The following is a 22,070-nucleotide window of genomic DNA, read 5'->3' as shown; positions in this document are numbered from 1 at the left end:
ACTATCGGGACGCCATTTTGAAATAAACGCATCATTCGAGTTTCGAATGCGTACGAGTTTGTTTCATTGCTTTGCATATATCGCGGATCTGGTTGTTATTGTTAATTTTGTTATTGTTTCGTTATCACTTTTTTATTGTTGTTACTTTAATTGTTGCGTTAATTTTATTTGTTATTACGTATAATGGAGCCAGTAGCCAGTACATCTAAGGAAATAAATTCGCCACGAAAAAAACGTCAAAAGGTGCGTAATACAATTTATCTAAAATATATAATAAGTAAAAAGAAAGAGTTGTTTGTTCAAACGCGCTAATCTTTGGAAACTTAAGGTTAATATTAGAAGTAGGTTTTAAATTGTGAAGTAATTGGTTAGGTTAATTGGTATACCTGGAGATATAGCTTGAGCTTCGTGTGACAAGTGACTACCGGTGATTTTTACAGGTGACGAGCTTTACGGTTAATGAGAAAAATATGGTGATCAACGTATATAAGTACGTGAAAGAAAATTGGCCATCGAATGAATATCCCTACAAAACCGAAATAAATAAAAAAACAGCATCGATTTTGGGAATTGGCATAGCATCTGTGTATAATATATTAAAAGAATATAAATCAGAAGAGGGAATAAAATCACCTATCAAGTCTAAAGACAGGCCTAAATTTTATCAGAAAGTAGACGATTTTGATAAATCCGTAATTAGGAAAAAAATTCACAGTTTCTTTTTAAATGGCCAATTACCAACAATTCCCAAGATTCTTCAGGCAGTCAATGACGATGAAGATATGCCAAATTTTAGCGAAACAACTCTCAGGCGGCTAATAAAGCATTTAAACTTTAAATATATAAAACGACAGCGAAATAACGCACTTATTGATAGAGATGACATAACAATATGGCGGCGAAAATATTTGAAATCTATTAAAGACTATAGACAACAAAATCGCCAGATATTTTACATGGATGAGACATGGGTGAATGCAGGTTAGTGTGTTTTTTTTTATTGCAGTGAAACGGCAGACTACCATACGGTTCGCCTGATTGTAAGCAAATACCGTCGCCTTTACCGTGAAGTGATGTGTATGATACTGCAAATCTATTTGCAAAATAAATATAACCCACGCGCCGCCGACCTTGAGACATTAGTTCTTAAGGGCTATCACAAGTGTGTATTAATAATAATGTACTTCAACTCTTTTACTGCGCAAGACGCTAATTAACAAATGTTTAATTGTTTTTACAGGACATACCGTAAATAAAACTTGGGTAGACAAACAAGTTAAAAGTAAGAAGCAGGCTTTCCTAGAAGGACTTAGCATTGGTGCACGTAACCCAACGTCAAAAGGTAAACGATTAATAATTACCCATATCGGCAATGAGAACGGTTTTGTAGAGGGCGGTGAAAATATATTTGAATGCAAGAAGACGGGAGATTACCATGAATCAATGGATGCAACACATTTTGAACAATGGTTCGAAAACGTTCTCCCAAAACTTGGAGAAAATGCAGTAGTGGTAATGGACAATGCACCATACCACTCAAGGCGTCTTGAAAGAATTCCTACTACTGCCTGGAAAAAAAATGATATACAAAATTGGCTTGTAAGTAAGAATATTTCTTACGACGACAATGAAATTAAGACTGAATTACTGCTAAAAGTAAAAAATGTTAAAGACAATTTTAAAACTTATGTAGTGGACGAGCTTGCAAAAAAATATAAGGTGGAAGTATTGAGACTCCCGCCATATCATTGTGAGCTTAATCCAATTGAGCTAATTTGGGCCAACGTAAAAGGATATGTTGCTCGCAAAAATACAAATTTTAAATTTGACGAGGTAAAACAATTATTACAAGAGGGACTGCAGCAGATTACTTCGGAAAATTGGAAGCGTTGTGTGGAGCATGTTATCAAGGAAGAAGATAATTTTTATTCCAAAATCGATGAGATGATTGATAAAACTGTAGACAGCTTCGTGATACATGTCACTGATTCTGACACAGAAATGGAAACATCTGAATCTGACGAATAATTATTCTTAAATAATATTTATGTTAATTAATATTTGTTACTTAATAATTTATTAAATCTTAAACAAATTCATTTTTTTTGTTGGTCCAAATGTTGTGAACTCCTGAACACTTGTTTACAAAATTTATAGCTTCTCATGACGGTTACTTTAGAGCTAGAGTTTTCGGAAAAACTTGCATTACACATGGAGGAAATCGTCCTCTTCTATTAAGAAGACGTATTACATCGAGACACGTCCAGGCGTGAATATTACACGTATATTTTATATGACGAGCTTCCCTTATATCAAGACCAACCAAGACTTGGTATCTTAGGTTATTGGTGTAATTGTGTATCTGGCAACCGGACTTTTGGATGTTGTGCTCACATTATGACAATTATTTGGTGCTTGGGATAGGCGAGATACCAAAAACAGTGTTTTTTATGCGGAAAAGTCCTTGCTAATGGAAGTTTGAAGCCAGCAAAGTTGTCAGAACATCTTAAAACTGTCCACCCTGGAAATGTACCTGATAGCATTGACGATTTTCTTTCTTTATTTGTAGTATCAAAGAGGAGTTTCTTTTTGCGACTCACTTTTAGACTCTACGAAGGCTACAGATGTCTTTGAAATGATTAAAAGATTTTTCATCGTAGACTGGAAAAACTAAACTTGGTAGCATATGCACCGATGGAGCTCCCGCAATGCTTGGTAATACGTCTGGTTCTGCGGCTTTGATCAAGAAAGAGTGCCCGCATGTTATAATCACTCATTGTGCCTACAATCGACATGCCTTGGCTTCACGAACTATGCCTCCTTTTTAAAGGAAGTGATGTCTACATGTGTCAGAATAATTAACTTCATCAGAACAAGAGCCTTAAATCACCGCCTGAAAAACTTTGTCAAGAAATGGGGTCAGAACATGAAGTACTTCTTTACTACACAGAAGTTCGTTGGCAGTCAAGGGGACAAGTACTAAAGTGCTTGTTTGAGTTGCGAGAACACGTCTTGAGAGAGAAGATTTTGTGGAAGGGTTAGCGTTTTTGGCAGATATATTTACTCATTTGAACGAGATTAACCTGTCTCTTCAGGGTCCTGCCGTCACCATCGTGGATGCGTCTGAACGGCTGAAAGGTTTTTTAGGTAAACTGCCACTTTGGAAAAGGAGAGTGGAATCCGGTAATTTTGCAAATTTTCCGATGTTGGAAGAGTTGATAACACAAATTGGCGGCCATAAGACCTCAAAAGCGGTTCAGAAGGAGGTGTCTAATCATCTGGAAACATTGCAGACAGTACAGTAGTTTTTTGAAGATTATTTCAGTTCAGAATCGCTTAAGAAAGAAACATGAATGCAGAGCCCATTTTTAATCGATATTGACATAATCAGCGATGAAGATCTTATTAAAGAATTCTCTAGAGAATCCTGTAATAGAGATATTTTAAACAGGCTTATATTAAGCTCAGATCCATTTCTTAGTGCCACAAGGGCAATAAAATTAAAAAAACGCAATAAAACAGAAGATATCTTCGTTTCTGCCTGAAACATTAAACATGCTTCTGTCTGCTACACCAAACCCAACAGAATCAGTAAGAGAACGAGGAGAACGAGGAGATGAATTGATATAAAAAATATGTATTGTTATTGGTTAATTATTTAAGTACTGTATGAACATGTAAATAATAGTGTGCGTATATTATATAAGCGTATGTAAGTTTATGTAAATATAAATAGTGTAATGTAAATAAGTATAAGTGAGAATTCGTAAATAAATATCCTATTTTCTACATTTTTTTTTTATTTGTGTTTTATGGCTTTTTTTATGAAATTATTAAAGTTGTTATCCGTATATATTTCCCTTTTTTTATTTCCGTCATTTCAAACCAACAAACCCGCACTAATATTTTTGGCCGGCCAGATTAATGAAACAACCCCTATGTGCGTCGCAGATGACATGCGACTTGCCTTGTCGAAGACGTTCCCACAGTTTTACATGCTCGTTGAGGCCAAACAACAGCACCCTTTTCATTAAGTTAATCGTAGTAATAAGTGTAATTAAATTGATTTTTTCGCAGGTATAATTGTATATTAATCTAGTTTTAATTTCAAATTTGCTGTTTGCATTGTTCTAAGTTCATGCTAACACCTTAGTGCGCTGTATAGCGAGTAGACTCGACTGTCTGTATATGAATCACAGCTGCAGACTTTCCACTTCGGTGATAGACCTGCGGTGGTGATTTGATACAGGCAGTTATCTTAGGTTGTTTTTTTTGTAATTTACTAACATAGAAATTAAGTAAATATTGTTACTAAAAAAATGAGTCATGGTCACTTGAATAAATGAATTTAATATAATATATAGTATAAAACATAAAAATATTGTGATGGCCAAGAAAACTTTCAAATGCATGGATATTTTTTTTATAAAAAAAAACACATCTGAAAAAACTTCAATAATAAATTCCGAATAAGCTTTTATTTATCACAATGTAAAGCATGGTTTGAGTTAAAATAGCCTGGACTGCTTGGCAAAAAAGTATTAGCAAATTAATTCCAAGATAGTCAAATAGCAGCAACAATAATATGGGGACGAACAAACCCATCGGCAATAACACGCAATGTTTTAGGACCCTATTCTCGAGAAAAAGTGATCTCTGAATTAGAAGAATGGTATTATTTTTCCGTACCCTCAGATGCATCAAATGTTGGTAGTTTAAAAACGTTTCCCTATACCGCACTTAGTGCACGATTCGCGAACTTAGCCCCACTACGTCAAGTCTTTGCCTACATTCGTGCCGGGCCCCGGCTGTTAAGTTGAAATACTGCATTATTCCCAGGCAGCCGGGAACTATAATAATGTAGTATTTCAAGTATTTGTATTAATCTTCTCATATGTAATTTTATTTTATTACAGTAGAATTTGACGACTTTGGTGCTTATCGAAGGAGTGCAATATCTAAATTCTGCCCCTGAGGGGTCATAACACAAACAACTGACGAATTTACAAGCTTACAAGTCAACGGCAAACATTAGTCATGACATTATTTAACCACATCCAAATACACCGACAATCGAACTAATTTGCAAGACATGATCATTTTTTTTTACTTTTTATCTTCTCAACAAGAAACAAGTACAAAACATATTTTTTAACCCAGCTTTTTGCTTTTTTTTTCAACAGAAATTATGCAAAATTCCCAACAACGATGTTTTAGTGAAATCAGAAGGAGACACAACAATCCTCAAACACACCAAGACTAGACTACGGACCATGAACTTACTTAACAACACTCAAAACTGACGTAATCAAAGCCGAAAAGACTTTTGACCCCAACAAAATCCAAACCATTGTATTTTGATCACAACACGACCCCACAAAAACTCAACAACAACAATTTGACGAAGATTTCATTTTGAAGCAACAAAACCAGATGAAAAACTTGTATCTCGTCAAAACGGCACTGTGACTCAATTAATACATAAATATTTGCCGAATATGATACGATCGTTTCTGGCGTTCGTGGCAACAGTTTTGCTTGACCTTGCTGTGCGTGTAGTAAGTAAAATGGTAGCATATATTAGCACGCAGTGTTCAAAGTAGGTGCATAACTTCCATCCAACATGCTGACTGCAAATGCAATTTCACTTAAGTTCAAGTGTAAGTCTAAAAATGGAATAAAAAATAACTTAAGAGTAATAGTAAATTAAAAAGGTTTTTGAAACACTAACTTGAAATACAAGTTCTCATTACAAGAATTGCAATTTGAATAATTTCTTATTACAAATTATTATATGAACAAAAAAGTTAAGGAAGAAAAATCATACACATAAGATTGTTCTGATCTATGGCTCTGCCATTTATTGTGCCTTTATGGCAAATTGATTCATGTATTATTTACCTAACAAAGATGAGAGTTACATTTACATCCATAAATATTAAAATCTAAATTCTACTTAGTATTAAAAATATGACAGAATAATCAAAAATCTATTACTTAAAGTAGTATAAAAATGGATATTTTAATCCATTGGCTATAATATTTAAAATATTTATTGAGAAACATTAGCACATTTAAGATGTTGCAACTTACATTTTTAATGGAAATTATTGTACTTCATTGTTAAACTTAAAGAAGGACATCAGATTTTGAAATTTGATTTCCTTCAAATGTTAGCTTGAGTCACATTTGATACAACTCATAAATCAATACAACATTTTGAATATGCTAATGCAACACTCCTATACTGACTATTTATTGTTTCACATCAACCTTTTTACTGTCTTCACTAGCTCCCAAGTCTTCGTTACTGCTACTAACTCCGTCTATACTGCTCGAAACATCATCTTTAGTAGTTACCTGATTTTTACTGCTTGCAATTTCATCTTTACTACTAGTGACTTCATCATCTTTGGTAACTTTACCATCCTTCACTGTACTTTTGATCACTGCTTCAATTTCGTCATTCTTTTCGTCATCGCAGTCATCGTCTGCGTCATCATCGTCATCAGCTAGCTCCTTTTCATCAACTTTGTCTGCAGTTTCCTCTGAAGGCTCGTAGGAGTGGAGACTCAGTTTCTCGAGCCATCCTGCTATAGACTTGTTCTCCACTTCACCCTTTACTATAACGGGGTATATGTGTTCATGCTTGAACTTGTGTATTTCATCTTCCTCCTCTGTCCAAGTTAAACTGTCGTGGCTATCTTTGAATTTGGCGTCGTATCTGTCATAGTGGACCTAAAAAATAAGAAAAGTATTTAATATTTTGTTTTTATGAATTTTAAATCCTACTACTATTATAAAGCAGAAAGTTTGTAAGTATGGATGTATGGATGTTTGTCACTCTTTCACGCAAAAACCACTGAACGGATTTAAACGAAACTTGGTACACAGATAGTTTATAACCTGGATTAACACATAGGATAGTTTTTATCCCGATTCTATGTTTCTGTGGGATCATTTTCAATTTGTTGCGGGCGGGGCCGCGGGCAGCAACTAGTATGGAATGAATTTACTTGAAATGTAAATGGAAATTGCTTAAGATACCTATAGTAATAAAGGCAAGATTAAAAAAATATGTAATCAGTTCACTTAAATAAAAATTGACAACCAACTGTTACCAATAAAATAAATGTCAATGTAAATTGCTAGATAGCCCTGAAAGAAATTACAAAATCTCACCAATGTAGCAATGGCAGACTTCTCTCCGAAACGATAACGAAAGGTACATTACATGTGAGAACTGTTATTCTTGACTAATATTATAAAGAGGCAATCTCAGGATTTACTGAGTTGATTTAGATTCTTTTTAACAATAGAAAGCCACATTTTTGCGAGTGTTTCATATCAAAAACCGATAAATACTCCAACACTAAATGGGGTCAATCAACTCAACTCAATCAACTCAACATAATGTAAATAATACATACTGTGTCTAGCACGAGACCAAGTCCAGGTGCCGTCGGTATCATAACCTTGTCTTTTCCAAACACTTTCTCTAGTATTGAGCTGTCAGTGTGACCACGCAATATGGCTATGGCCAGGCCCACCATCTTCCGAATCTGATGCAACATGAAGCTTTGGCCCTGGGATAATAAAACGAATTATTAATAAAAAAAAACCGTATACATATTTTACATTTCGTCAAGACTTTCTCTCAGACTATTCAGATAAGAAATGTCGACTTTAGCGTTCTAAAAAAAGACATGTAAAAGTGATGATATATCCTACTTGCAGAATGAATGATTTCATCTAGCCAATAATCCTACCTACTTCTTGTTATCTCTGCATTACTCTATTGTTGATAGAGAATGCCTCTAAAAAGGTAGCTAGCTCAGACTGGATGCGGGAGGCGGAGGACCGGGTGTTGTGGCGCAACTGGTCCAGCAGTGGACCTCGGTAGACTGAATTGATTGATTAGCTGATATTCGTTTAGTACTTATGGATGCCACAAGTCCATAATGACCAGTTAATAAACCGCGAAACCACAGATAGCTAAATCAATTAATTGTTATTCAGGTTCTCTTAGAAACAATTCGAGGAGTATCCTTACTTGCATGGTATTCCTCGCACCTCTTTTAGCATATAGGTAATAGATGTTTCGTTAAAATTGTAAAATGTGTCAGAAAATATATGGAAAAGATCTAGTTTAATTGTACCTTCACTAGCAGCACTGCAAATTCCATATCAGATTCAACAAATAGCCTGTCTAAAGTGAAGCCCATGATGAATCTCAGTGCTGAAGGATCATGAAAATGTCTGAAACAATAGTTCATTATTAGCATAAAGTAGCCAAGTAAAAATAATCCTAAACACCAATATAACAAAACCAAACTCACTTCTTTTCAGTGAAATTATGGTAACTTTTTGTCCCTTTGTAAACTTCCAGAACCTTCTTGATTTGTTCTTGTTTCTCTTGTGTAATTCTATATTGTTTTCTCTCTTCATCAGTGACTAGACTTGGCTCCAACACATATGTAGGAAGGGTATAACTATATGTGCGCGCATTGCACTTTGATTTCGAGTTGAATCGGTTTGTAACTCTCTTTATGCCAAATACTTTGATGCAATCCGGCAATCTTTTGTTTATTTCTCCTATGTCCACTTCAAGCGCTGTTAACAAAATTATGATAACATTCAGCAAACTATCACATGCTTAAAACAGGTACAGGTATATCTTGGTTCAAATAAAATGCTTCTTGGGTAGCAAGCAAGTGTTAATTGTAAGAGATATAATAATATAGGTACTCTGGGCCATGGAGTAGTATAGTAATAAGTATAGATAATATGGATAGTATGTGCTGGAAACTATACTTAATGTATGGAAATTATTCAAAATGTGTGTTTTGTATTAGTTTGTATCTAGATGACATTGCGTGGATGATTTGAAATATCATTAATATATTGTGTTTCAGTAACATCTATTGTGAGAAGGATTCATAATTATTTATTTTAAAAATAATTATTGGGCTAATTTCACAACATTTATCTAGTGTCTGATGATATGCTTACATACTTCTAATTAAATACATAAAAATTGCACTTGGACGCAGAAAAAAATATAAAATGATCATGCCCATCACAGAATTATTGGTTTTGGGTGGGAATCAAACCCACAACCTGTGTTACAGCAGTCCGGGCTACTAACCATTAGACCAACAAGCCAGCAGCCAGCAAGTTAATCTACTCAACACGGACAACACGAAAACAATGCTTATCATCATGCGACATACATAACCATGTTAATAATGTGAACGATACTAACGTAGTTTAAGTGACACAACCTGTCTGGCAGCAGACACGCCTTTGTCTGTCCGGGAGCTTCTTTGAAACTGAGCATTCTGTTGGTTGTTGAAGTCATCTTCGGTTATATATTTAGCCTCCATTAATGCTTTCAGAAGATCCTCCTCTATCGTCCTTACACCTGGATTTCTATACAAACATAAACATTGAACGAATAGATTTGGTTGGTTTGCAAGTCTGTTCTCCTTTAAAGATATTTTGTTAAAACTTAATGTTTACTGACAATCTGACAAATTTTAGAAGTATCATTTGACTAATTGCTTGTGTTATCTTGTATTTTATATTTATGAAAAGGAAAATAGAAAGGCAGGAAGGAAGAAATATGCTTGGTCCATTGGACTTGGTCACTTAGACCATTAGACCAGAAATATAACAAACAATTTAAAACTCACCGTTGCATACCATAGTAATCAACACCGCAGTACCCTAATAATAGAGCCATTTTCTTCCTCTTAATCCGCTCCACCGGTCTATCAACTCTCCTTTGTTTTGAATCATCATTCTCATTTTTGTTTGCGTCAGTTTCCTGCCATTGGCGTTTCATAAAACGTTTTTTGAATCTCGTCAGATTCTTGTTTGGCACAATATCTGGTGTTTCCTTAGGTTGTTCCTCAGGCTCCTTTTTTTCTACTGCAGCTACCTCCATGATCGATAGTCTTCGTACTTGCAATGCTGTAAGACATACAATAATTAATTGTGTTACCAAATAATACATACTGAAGCTTTGAATGAGGATTTGTTTCAAATCCTCATTGTACTATACTACTATAACTGTGAACAATGATGCTAATATGGTTGACTGTAGCCAATAATAAGAATGTTAAAATGAAGTGCATATTATATTAAATTGATGTGCAGGACACAGATCACATCTAGAATGTTTCATATGCAATTGTATACAGAATTAATAGCTTTCAGCATTAAAACTTTGACTTTACTTTGGGTTAAGAATAAGCTTTTATATTTTTGAAATTATATTCAATTTATATTTATATAATCAATATTTTTTGTGTTTCACGATCTTAACGACACAGTCGTACAAAAACACAAGAAATAGACATCAGAAATAAAGTTTCGAATTTGTTTAGATAGCAGCCAAATACACAATCCCAATCCCGTCAATTTTTTTAGTATAACACAAACACGGATTCACTACACAGATCAGAGTTAGAAGTTAAGAAAAGTTGGGTTAGGCCACATAACAGGTAGAAACATCAATTTCGTGCAGTTATTCGGCTGTTATTATGTCAGAAAAGTATAAATTACAATTAGAATCAATCGTTTCGTTATTGAAATTTACTTTTTCAGTCATATCGCCCACCAAATCTTTTGTATCAAATTCTAACCTCAAAAGTTGAGTTGTAAAATAAAAACAGTTTCGATGATATTATATTTTCGTATGCCCGTTTATTAAATATATGTGTTTTTATAGTTGTACCTACTCTTTGCAATGGGGTTCACAAACTAATTTCGATCGAAAGCTTCAGATACACATACCGTTACATTGTGATGGTACCTCTACCTACTATTTGTGTAGCTCTAAGAAAAATGCCGGCTATTAAATGAGCTTTACAAACAAAATTATTTACCGTATGACGATTGATGTTTGTCTAAAGGACGCAACAAAACATAAAATGAATGTAAGCACTGTGTCTAAACTAAGTATTAAAAAACTGCGAATCCCCGTGTTATTTAACTTTTACCTGATCTAATGGGATGCCTCGGCAGATTCTTTCTCAAGGTACTAACGAATAATCTGAATAACGGGACGGACATACCTAAAGCTGAAAGTTATTTTGTTAACCACAATTTATCACATTAAACAACGTGTTTTTGTTATCCAGACTTGAAATTCGCTTTGACACAGTTGGGCTTGAATCAACCAATAGCCATTTTGAATTTGAAATGCTTTCAGTCAGTGTAGAGACTAGAGACTTCAAATAGTTTACAAGACTATCGATTAACTAGTGATGTTTGTTAGTTTTGTTACTAAAAATGTTTAGAAACATTTTTACCAGCATGAAATATCGATAACATTATGGTCTGTATAGAATGAGGTTTGTTATTAAATAAAAATATGTAGGTACTTTTTTATTCTATAATTTATTAATTTTTATTTATTACTATGTTTAAGAAGTCGTTAAGATGTGAACAATTAGGAAAATGTAAAAGACTTCCGAATCGTTTCAGTATAAGAATGTACAAGAATATAAGATGTTTATTAGTTGAATACAAAATTATAATTTTATTAAGGTACATATGATATATGAAAACAAGTCCCAAAAAATTATCATTACCAAGTCGGTCCTATGCGCATGTTAAGGTTAAGCGCATGCGTGTTTGGCTCAAAGAAATGGGGCAAGGTTTTTAATACAGCATGGGTTGACGCAGTGCTTAGAAAATGAGGGGTGGAAGTTCTGAACGTTTGGTCGTGCGGCCATCCCGCCGTAGAGGAGAAACTCGTGCTAAACTAACGCGATACATAACCGTGATATTAGCAACATTATTAGGAGGAGGAGGCTCTGCTCTACTCTTCCTAGTCCCTTTGTACGCTGATCCAGCTCTAAGTGCTTTGGCAGCAGATTTCGACCCAGTTCCTGCAGAGTGCGTCACTGAGAGGCGCGACGACCGACTTGGCTTAGACAATTGTACATGGGCCTCATGCAGAGAAGGATGTACCAGTGATGCTTACAAATGCACGCAGCTGCATGTAAAGTACAAAGCCCATTCCGAAGATTGGCGACCAGCAGTGTTGTTTGTGAACATAAAAGGATGTGGTTACCCACCTGCAGTCGACTGTGAAAACTTTACAACGAGCTACGGATATGTCGGTGCGAAATACCCTTGTTTTTGGTCAAGAGCTGATACATCGGTCGTGGTGCCACGTTGGTCTCGAGGGGAACAGGTGGCGACTGTGACGAGGACCTTGGCGGTGCCGCTGTTCCTGTCTGGCTGCGCAGGCATAGGGTTGTGCGCTTTGCACTGCGAGTGCAAGCCGCGCCGCCGCCGACGTCCTCCTCGCCGCCCTCCACGTCTGCCCACCCTCTCCCCTGACGACACGTCGGTCTACCGACTAGCTTAGTTATAAGAGCACAAAATTATATTTTCGGTGATGTAAATAAAAATATCTGTGTAAATATATAGTAGACCGATACATTATTTTAATATCTCTGTTTGTTCAGAGTTAAATAACAATATTACCAATTACCTATTTAAAATATCAATAAGCAAATGGCAATGAAGAAAAATAAAAATTAAAAGGAAACTTTTTTTTCATTTTACTCACCATATGTTTCGAACATAGACCTAGGTAGTATTGTTCTTCGTAGGTTCAATTTTTTTTTATAAGGGTTTCTTACGATATGTCCCATACGCTAGGCAGTCTGACTGCCTGTCTGTCCGACCGTCCGTAACCAGCCAATGCCAGCCATGAACCGTGGTAGCTACATATGAATTTTCACAAAAAAAAAAAGATGAATTTCGGTTGCCACAATAACAAAAAAAAAAACAGTAAGCAGTTTAAAACAAAGGTTTATACGTATACCTACATGAGTACATTACACATTTTATGCGTATGATACATCTATACTCTATACTAATATATAAAGCTAAAGAGTTTGTTTGTTTGTTTGAACGCGCTAATCTCAGGAACTACTGGTCCAAATTGAAAAATTATTTTTGTGTTGAATAAACCATTCATCGAGGAAAGCTTTAGGCTAAACCAAACCATCACGCTGCGACTAATGGGAGCGAAGATGGAAAATGTGAAAAAAACAGGGCAGGTATAAATCATAACTTATATCTTCTGCCACGGGGACGAAGTCGCGGGCAACAGCTAGTTATATTATAAACTGGTGTGTCATCCTAATGATTCGTTGTTTAGCCAATTTGTACGGAACCTTCAGTGTCGCACTCGCATTTATTTATTTATTTATTTATTTAATTATCACACTAATCTACCATTACAGGTTACTTAACCTAATGCGGTAGCTAGGACTAAACATTTGAAAGATTGCTACAGTTATTAATTAATGCTTAGTTATAAGATATAAATTTTCGGTCTTTACAGAACGAAACTTTCGAGTCCAATCTTAAAACTGTATCGAGAGTAAAAATTATTACGCTCGTCTCCAATTACTTCGTAATTTAGCTCAAAAAAACGCACGCTAGCGCAAATTTCGTCATTATATTGTTGTAGTGAATGGTGTCACCATATTCTGCCTTTCAGCATGCAAATGTGATCTGAGAGGAAGACTTCTTTTACCGGGAGGTCTATCTATCGTAAACTCTTTTTCTGGACTAGCTATCCCTACTAATATTATAAATGCGAAAGTAACTCTGTCTGTCTGTTACGCTTTCACGTTTAAACCACTGAACTGATTTTAATGAAATTTGGTAGAGATAGAGTTGACCTTGAGAAAGAACATAGGATAGTATTTTCCCCACATTTGAAGAGTTCTCTTGGAAAGGCGATATAACCGACATCGACGCGGGCGAAAAGCTAGTCCAATATAGCTTACTTTTCAAATGAAATTGAACATTATCCTCTTTAGCTTTAATATTCGCAGTTAGAAACCTCTATGACATAATTAGTTTTCATCACCAAAACTTAATGAAGTCATATCCCTTTTTACTGCTTCGCAATAATCCGATTAAAGAGTTATAAATAAAACAAACATCATAAAGAAGTATAATATTTATTTCAAGGTTTTAAATGTGTCTTTATCTTAAGTTTTCCGAGGTACAAAATAATTTTCAGTTCAGTCCAATGCCAATTGTACGCTAAACCTTCAGTCTTCGAACAAACATTCATTTACTACACCGTTAAACATGTACTTATAATTTATAACATTTTGAAGCTTTTATTGCTATATTTATGTACTACATAATGATCATTGCGAGCACGTTCTTTTTGGTACATTTGGGTATATTTTCGATCGATGATAACACTTAAACATCGCAATGTTACAATTCATTATACATATAAAGCAAATTCACAATCGTAACTGGTATATTCATTTATTTTTCTATATGGTTATCGATTAATACATAACACACCATAGGAACATCCAAAAAATGAGGTTGCTTTAAAATGATATTTTGAAATCGATATTTTACAAAAGATACATCCCTAATTCTTTACGTATGAAAATACGGACAAATCAAACGATCTTAAGGCAGTATGAGTTAGGAAGCACTGTTTAACTAACATTTATTTATAAAGGTATTACATTTTAGTTAAAAATAACAAATAAAATGGTTAAAATTTATATAATATACGAACATTGGTAACTTTTAGGCCCTTAGCATAAAAGGGCGTCAAACATTGAGTATATAATACCGCATTTTACAATTTTAGCAGCAAAAGCTTTTTTGTCCTCTGTCTAAGAAAATGAGTATTGACAATGAAAGGGGTGGGGGGACTTAATTAACATAGCAAGTTGTATGGTGAGTCTATAGACAATTTTCTTTTAAACTTACTCAGTTATCAATAAATTTATATCTTTTTAAGAGGAAATAATAACGAAAGATATTTTTTTCACAAAACATAATTAGGAACAGTTACATTGCATATTTTGTCTATTAAGTGGATACGTACAATCAAGTTATTATTAGTGTATTTTTTATTTCTAATGAAGTATTTTATACTACGAAAATCTGTATGACCAACTAACTCTACACGTTTTTATCCTAATTTAATATAGGATCGCAGTTTACATTTAATTTAATTTTTATTTAAATTCAGAATATGTGTTTTGTATATTAGCTATTATTTCCCCTTTTCTATGTTTTATTAACCGACTTAAAATATGGAAACAATATTATAATTACTATGAAGTGGTAATGGTTAAATACGTGATGTGCTAATATTATGTTACTAGCTTGACACAGTACATGATACTTTGTCAAAAATTTGCTAATTATTTGTTGTACATCACATGCTTACTCATATACTTACACTCATTATGACCATGGAACGGAATCTTAGATAACTTTCAACAAAAAGTAGTAAAAAATAACTTAAACAGTGAACTATAAATGAGCAATAAAAACGATTAAAACAAGATTCTATTCCACAATTCTGCTTACAAATGTTATCTATGCCTGTCACATTCTAAATTCAATATTATGGCTGACACAAAATGGCTGCTTGCCACTTTAAAAAATGCATTATTTAGTTGAGGCTTGTAAGTCACGTATTTAATTTTTAACGTGTTTGAGAAGCACGCTATATGGCGTGTTCTAACGTCGCCATATCAAAACAAACCTGGTTGACATGCACAGTAACATTCACAAGCATACACATAATAACATTAAATAATTTAAAATGTACGTAATCACAACCTCTCTACACCCAAAACAGCAAAATAATTTAACTTACATGACTCGCATAAAAAAGAAATTGGCATAATTTCCTAATTGCTATATCGGATACAATATTTAGAAAAATATACTAAGATGTTAGACTGTGGTGAAATTATGTGATAAGGACAGTTTTAACTTTTTCGTTATAATAAGAGGTATCTCTATCGGCAGGTGGGTAGAATATTCGCTTTAGAAACTTAGCAAGGGCACCTAAAGACCCATGGAAATATATTCCTATTGGTTCAATTAAGATGCCTTGTTTTAATTACTTGCCGATAGATACTAAACGAGAACATTTTGATAACAATCAAATCTTTAAAAATATAAATAGTCAAGAATTCACTACTAAACTGCAAGGGACGTCCTTTATAAATACAATTTCACCTGAATAACATACACGATAGTTCTAATAATAAATTAAGGAAATATTTCGTCGAAATCGATTCTGGTAATCGTCGTTAAGTGATACGTTATTATATTAAGGCAGTCAGTAACTTGGATTGACATAACATGCTCAAAGATATTGCTATTTACTGGGTATAATGGGAATTGCCACCATTTATACCCGAATTCGTCAAATGTTATGTTTTTTAAATTTGTTTATTTATTTGTAAATATTAGTTGAAACTTTGGTTTAACCTTCTTAATTTTCGTTCTCGTATGTTACAAGCCCGCTTTGTGCTCGAAGAAGAATGGTTACATAAGTTAAATGCAGACGCATGAGCGTCGCCACATGAGAAGAGTAGACGCTGTAGCCGAAATCGGCTAGGATGTAACCCTCATCATAGCAAGTTCACAAGGTTTGTGAGATATATTTCTCCCCTGATTTTTTTAGGATTCTAGGGTATTTGAGTACTATCATTAAGAATGTGGAAGAATGACAGAGGGATACACTGCTTCTCTTTTCCACAAATGATACAGCTTTAAGACGTGGTGACAAGCCTCTTTTATACAAATACGTGGTCAAGGATTGGAGAAAAAAAATGGTTAAATGATAGGTTTTTGAGACATGTTACGTCAACCGCACTCGATAAACTTCATAAGCTTATTCGATATCACTATTAAATGCTAACATCGCGTTGGTAATTCGAGATTTGATGATCATTCGACAATTTGTCACTAACTATTGCTAATTAAGAAATGCATAATTGAGAAGTTTGACTTGAGATACTATGAGCTGATTTTATGTCCCATCGCTATGTTAAAGTTAAGTAAAGCCCCTTGCCTTGCCCGCATAGTTAAGTAAAATATAGTTTTAATACACGCTGATAATGCAGCTAGAGGAAAAGATAGTCTTTTATAAATGGTTTAGTTGTTGACACGACGTTGTTGCTTTGAGATGGAAGGTATTTTTATTACAGAGAAAACACATCCACACTCTTTATGGAGCTATAAGAAGAACAGATTCAGCTTACAAAAAAAATATTTGTCTGATTGCTGAAAAAGAAACCTTTTTTGGACATTTTACTGGCTCATATTATGAAAAACAATGTGCTGTGATAGTGACGGGACAAAAATCAGTCAGTGCTGCACTTTGGCCCTTAAAGTTCATTGTCTAACAACCCTATCTCGACATTAATTAAGCGTAAATACTAAACTTCTCAATTATTATTGCTATTTTTAACACATTTCCCTGCAAGTGGATGTAATATTATTTAGAACCCTATACATGATTAATTTTGCATACAGCTTGGAAAAGTTGTTTTGTTGTTAAGGCAAATAAGAAACAATAATTATTTTAAAATGTAAATAATATTGTTTAATTGATGTATTGAAATAATAAAATAACATTATCTCCACTTGCAACAGAGTTAAAGCATAAGAGCTTGAGCTACGCTTTATTTAACATATTTTGGAATATGAAACTAAACTAAATATCGACCGCGAATACTCCCGATCGTAAACATAAATAAATAGTTAAAGTAATAACGTACAATACGTAGATTTAAAATCGACAATCAAAAGTATTCGCAACCAATTCCGTATTCAATATTATACGAAACACGTACATCTTGTTAAATAACATCCTGCCAACATCGATAACGAGAATGTATACAAATATTTTATTTACTGAAAAAAATAAATAACAAAATAAACAACACAAACCAGGTCAACTGTATAACAGACGAGAATGTTATATAACAAAACGGGCGTCGTCGAATACAGAGTTAAATAAAGACTAGACGTGATCATAGTAGCACTTGCGACATTTGCGAGGCGAGTCTATACCTTTTCCTCTCTATATCGACATTGGTATCTATGCCACGTTTCACAGCCACGGATGTGGAGGGTTGGACTTCTAAGCTAGCGTCGACGAGTCGGCGAGACCGGCAGTACCTGTAGTCTGTGGCAGTGTTGACCCGCTGTAGGGTCATGTCCACAGCCGTCGGTAACGTGTAGGGCTGCGTTATGCTCTGCGTGTTGGACTCTTCTAGATCTAGAACAGTGTAGTTACCGTCGGGCCGTCGTTCAACGTGGAAACTTGGCGAAGTGCTCGGCGTCTGGTTTGGCGATGTCCGCGCACTGCTGTACCCCTGATCAATCTCCGATTCCACTGATGTTTCACGAGACTTCATTATCTGCATCATCCTGTGAAATTAATATGTATGTAGGTATATTCTAGTTTTTTTGTCTTTTAAATACTGTGTGATACGAGTTCAGGTATTCGCTTCGTTGTTATAACCATATTGGGACATCAACCAAAGGGATATCGACCTTAGCTTTTAAAGCTTCTTTTCGGCCTTTTGTCATCATAAAATCAACAAAATAATGAATCTTGGTAGATGATATAACTGGTATGCGCTTAACATAGTAAGAAGACCAGTAGGCAAACATGGAGATTGACAAAATTAATGATTTAGGCAAAGAGTGCAGGTGTTAGGATCACTCACATCCTGGGCAAAAACAGTGTCGCTCATTTAAGACCTATTAAAGAACGAGTGTTAATCCTTTGTTCCAGCAAACAGTATTGTTGGTAATTTGGTATGTAGCACAGGAGGCAGGATACCTCCGATCCCGGCGTAGCGCACACTATGCATACCTCTGCAGCAGGCGCGCGAGCGGCGCGACGGCGGCGGGCTGGCGGGCGGCGCGCGCGGCCAGCCAGGCGGGCCACGCCGCCAGCCCCAGCTCCGCGCGCGCGCACGCCACGCACGCGCAGCCCACGTCCACGCACTCCACCACCTTCAGCCGCACGTCTGGGAAACAACATGGCGGTCAATCAAAACAAATATTGCTCATTCGAATTAAGCTACTAAGTACAACTTTTCAATACTAAAAGTCGATATTCGCCAACCCTTATTCCCCAACACTCACCGTTTCCTATGTGCTATAGAAGCGAAGAAGAAACAGCTTTGCAGCTTTGCTTTAGCTACAACTATAGCTACAACTATAGCTACAACTAACTATTAAAAATTGAAACAATATATCATCTCCTGCTAGTAAGCTTGCTACTTGTTTACTTGCTAAATTAGTGACGTCTTTTTAACTGTTCCGTTAACAGTTTATTTTTTTTATGTCACTACTACAACTTTTGCCTGTTAATAAAGGCACTAAAACACGGCCTCATCTAACTTACCAGATAAAGTCAAATCCAAGTACGCCTCAAGGAGTTTAGCGCCATCTCTCTTGAACCTCCTTACAAACTTGGGATGTCTTGTAGTCAGGTCGCTATCTGTCACCACATACTGAGCCAAGAGCGCCGCGTAGGTCACCGGTGTTGGCGCCAACAGCCTCCATCGCACATGTTGGCCGACCATCCATTCTAGCTGTCTGAATGTCTTCCCACAGAGTTGGACCCCACTTATCTTGGACAGCGTTTTTAGTGTTGGCGCTCGACTGAATTTTTCTTCGCTTTTTGCTGTGGAAATACGATTTTTGTGTTAGTGGTGCATTTCACCCAAATATTGTGTTCTTATTCAGGAAGTTGATGAGATTTAGAGAAACGAGAAAATTAGGAGGACATGTAACTTAATTACCGATAGGACCGATTAGGAATGGCGCATCCTCAAACCAGACCTCGTAGTTTTTTTACAAAATTAATCAGTCCTTAATTTTAATACGACTTCGAAAACTATCAAACACATTTTATGCTTTTATAACTGACGCCTTACCAGCTAAACTCAAGCAAGCGAGAGCGACGTGAGTCAGTCGATCCGCCCTCAGTCGGTGCGAGTCCATGAACAAGTCTAGCTGAGCGACCGCCGAGTGCAGCGTGGCGATGCTGAGGCCCAACTTCTTGGTGACGTCACGGAGCTGCTGCACCAACGAGCCGCGGAACTCCAACTGAAATGGAAAATATTATTTTATTTATTTATTTACACTTCTTATACAATTCAAGGGACAACAAGGGACAAATTGGCTAAGCTTTCCAGCAACAGCTTACGAACCTTCACTTTAAAAGCAAAATGTTTTGTGGTTTATGTTTTTTTATACTAGCTTTGACTTGCAGCTTTGGCCGCAGCAGTATAATATCGTATATAGTTCGGACTCCACCACAGAGGCCTGAACACGTCGTAGGAGACTTCTGTTCTTCTGAAGGCAGTCTGGACGGCTAGACTGACCACCTCCTCCACACACCCTACGCACAATGGGCTAAATAAGAACCCTAAGTACAGACAAGGGAGCAAACAAGTACAAAGTAGCTTAGACTTGCGACACAAGTTTCTTACATTTAAACTAAAGTAAAACACGGTTTGTGATGTTAAACCTGGTGATAGACAGTTGAGGTTAAATAATTTTAGCTTCATCGTTTGATGTTATTTAAAACATACGACTTTTTAGGACCTCCATATTAAGACAATGCTTTATTCACTTTCGCTAAAAAGCAACGTTATATATAAGTACTTCAATAATTTCACTTATGAGAAGACCTCATTATGTATATACTGGTAACTGTATATTGTTAAAGTATATGAATAAGTTTTCCTCCCATACATACTTATAAAAAAACCATCCAACTGACCAGACGTGTTAGAAACTACGCAAATAAGTTAGCTCAATCGATATCATACCTTATGCAGTCGAAAATAGAGTTGAATGTCTTTTTGCGAAAGGACGGTGACCCTTAAATGTCTGTTAAGTTCATTAACCCTTTATACTAAGTATTTTTTTTCGTGTCCTCACGGTTCATAGAAGGTTGTCGACATAACCGGATTTTTTTATATAAAATCCTTTTAAATAAGCTTGGCAAACCCTACTTATACCATTAATGCGAAAGCAACTGTCTGTCTGCCTATTACACTTTCACGTCTAAACCACTGAACTGATTTTAAGGAAATTTGGTACAGAGATAGAGTTGACCTTGAGAAATAATATAGGATAGTTTTTATCCCGGACTTTTGAAGAGTTCTCTTGGAAACGCGATATAACCGACCTCGACGCGGGCAAAGCCGAGGGCGAAAAGCTAGAACTTAATAAATGTTTAAGGGAATTCCTAGCGTGGTATGGTATTAACTATAGTTACTGAGGTTGCGAGACGGGGCAATACACCGCGAGTATTGGCATCTCGCTTCCACAGTCAGAGTCTTGTTTAATAAGTTAATCCTAAGCCTTTTTTAATTGTGATATTCTTTTATTTATTTACAAGCTTCTCCCGCTACATCGAAAATGAACCCACGGGGACATCAAATCGGGATAAAACTATCTTGTGTTAATGTTGGTTATAAACTATCTATGTACCAAGTTTCGTCTAAATCCGTTCAGTGGTTTCTTAGCTTTTCTTAGCTTTCCATGGGTAAACCGGCGTACCAACAGACTGAATTCACGGTACATAGATTTACATTTGTCTGTGGTAAATTAGACTACCTAAATCAATCTTTTTATCACTCTGTGACGTCATTTGGAGCACTAGGTATGTGTTTAGTGAGGTATAGTTTACATTGTTCTTGCTTTTTCGATGAATTTTAAGTAGGCCACCCTGTAACCTTTATCCTCGAATATAATAATTAATATGATGTTGCGTAATATCATTTTTTTACTTATAAGTATCTAAGGTTGTGTGTAAACGGGTTAGAAGTTTCTTCTATCGATAACCAAGGACTAGTATTTAAGAAATTTGTCTTATTTTAAAAAAAATATGATTTATATGCTATGCTAACCAAGTAACGGTTTCTTTTTTTTTCTAAATATTAATTACATGCAGGGGATCAATCTTTGTAGAATCCGCATAATTTATTCAAAATCCAACAATGCAAGCAAAAAATAGCTTTTCTATATCAATACGACCAAAAATTCACAAGTCCTTGCATTTTTTACCTGAGAATTAAGACACATTTTGGAACATGAATAAAACTTTTTTTTTTCTGTCCCTTCAAGTAAATACTCTTTTGTTAATACGCAGCTGTACATTGCAAACTCGTTTTGAATGTCTTTGAATAATTATCTGTATCTCCACGAATAGA

At 35.4% G+C, this 22,070-nt stretch overlaps 4 protein-coding genes across 5 annotated transcripts; 2 read left to right on the top strand and 2 right to left on the bottom strand.

The window, feature by feature from the left end:
- Positions 1 to 286: 286 nt before the first annotated feature.
- LOC113502079 lies at positions 287 to 3,127 on the top strand. The gene is made up of 3 exons (XM_026883460.1): positions 287 to 981; positions 1,241 to 1,645; positions 3,096 to 3,127. The coding sequence occupies exons 1-3, from the start codon at positions 471 to 473 to the stop codon at positions 3,125 to 3,127; spliced, it is 948 nt and encodes a 315-aa protein (XP_026739261.1). The 5' UTR covers positions 287 to 470.
- Positions 3,128 to 5,835: 2,708 nt separating this feature from the next.
- On the bottom strand, positions 5,836 to 11,192 carry LOC113501703 (tRNA pseudouridine synthase A). 2 transcript variants are annotated; one of them, XM_026882905.1, is made up of 7 exons: positions 11,007 to 11,192; positions 9,696 to 9,975; positions 9,266 to 9,432; positions 8,340 to 8,613; positions 8,160 to 8,259; positions 7,431 to 7,586; positions 5,836 to 6,738 (listed from the first exon to the last, which is right to left on the bottom strand). In XM_026882905.1, the coding sequence occupies exons 1-7, from the start codon at positions 11,077 to 11,079 to the stop codon at positions 6,256 to 6,258; spliced, it is 1,533 nt and encodes a 510-aa protein (XP_026738706.1). In that variant the 5' UTR covers positions 11,080 to 11,192; the 3' UTR covers positions 5,836 to 6,255. The 2 variants fall into 2 exon arrangements, with proteins under 2 accessions (XP_026738706.1, XP_026738707.1); XM_026882906.1 differs by having other exon boundaries at positions 11,082 to 11,192.
- A 240-nt stretch (positions 11,193 to 11,432) lies between these two features.
- Positions 11,433 to 12,448, top strand: LOC113501835 (protein tipE). The gene has a single exon (XM_026883119.1). The coding sequence runs from the start codon at positions 11,705 to 11,707 to the stop codon at positions 12,383 to 12,385; it is 681 nt and encodes a 226-aa protein (XP_026738920.1). The 5' UTR covers positions 11,433 to 11,704; the 3' UTR covers positions 12,386 to 12,448.
- A 1,536-nt stretch (positions 12,449 to 13,984) lies between these two features.
- Positions 13,985 to 19,965, bottom strand: LOC113502078 (cyclin-J-like; the record flags this gene model as incomplete). The annotated part of the gene is made up of 4 exons (XM_026883459.1): positions 13,985 to 18,258; positions 18,710 to 18,866; positions 19,247 to 19,528; positions 19,782 to 19,965. Coding segments are annotated over 4 exons (1,023 nt in total), but the record flags the coding sequence as incomplete, so codon positions are not given.
- Between the last annotated feature and the right edge of the window lie 2,105 nt (positions 19,966 to 22,070).

This window comes from Trichoplusia ni, chromosome 16 (assembly GCF_003590095.1).
Source record: "Trichoplusia ni isolate ovarian cell line Hi5 chromosome 16, tn1, whole genome shotgun sequence".
In the NCBI taxonomy this organism is placed as follows: domain Eukaryota; kingdom Metazoa; phylum Arthropoda; class Insecta; order Lepidoptera; family Noctuidae; genus Trichoplusia; species Trichoplusia ni.
Note: the sequence above shows the minus strand (reverse complement) of the source record. Positions and strands in the feature narration are given on the sequence as shown.

What these genes read in the sequence shown, in the direction of transcription:
- LOC113502079 (XM_026883460.1), top strand. Translation starts at nt 471, where the DNA reads ATGGTGATCAACGTATATAAGTACGTGAAAGAAAATTGGCCATCGAAT. An exon ending in TGAGACATGGGTGAATGCAG is followed by an intron (nt 982 to 1,240) that starts GTTAGTGTGTTT and finishes TTGTTTTTACAG; the next exon opens with GACATACCGTAAATAAAACT. An exon ending in CAATGAAATTAAGACTGAAT is followed by an intron (nt 1,646 to 3,095) that starts TACTGCTAAAAG and finishes CTGTCTCTTCAG; the next exon opens with GGTCCTGCCGTCACCATCGT.
- LOC113501703 (XM_026882905.1), bottom strand. Translation starts at nt 11,079, where the DNA reads ATGTCCGTCCCGTTATTCAGATTATTCGTTAGTACCTTGAGAAAGAAT. An exon ending in GGTTGTGTCACTTAAACTAC is followed by an intron (nt 8,614 to 9,265) that starts GTTAGTATCGTT and finishes TTTTGTTAACAG; the next exon opens with CGCTTGAAGTGGACATAGGA. An exon ending in TTGGTCTCGTGCTAGACACA is followed by an intron (nt 6,739 to 7,430) that starts GTATGTATTATT and finishes CTTATTTTTTAG; the next exon opens with GTCCACTATGACAGATACGA.
- LOC113501835 (XM_026883119.1), top strand. Translation starts at nt 11,705, where the DNA reads ATGAGGGGTGGAAGTTCTGAACGTTTGGTCGTGCGGCCATCCCGCCGT.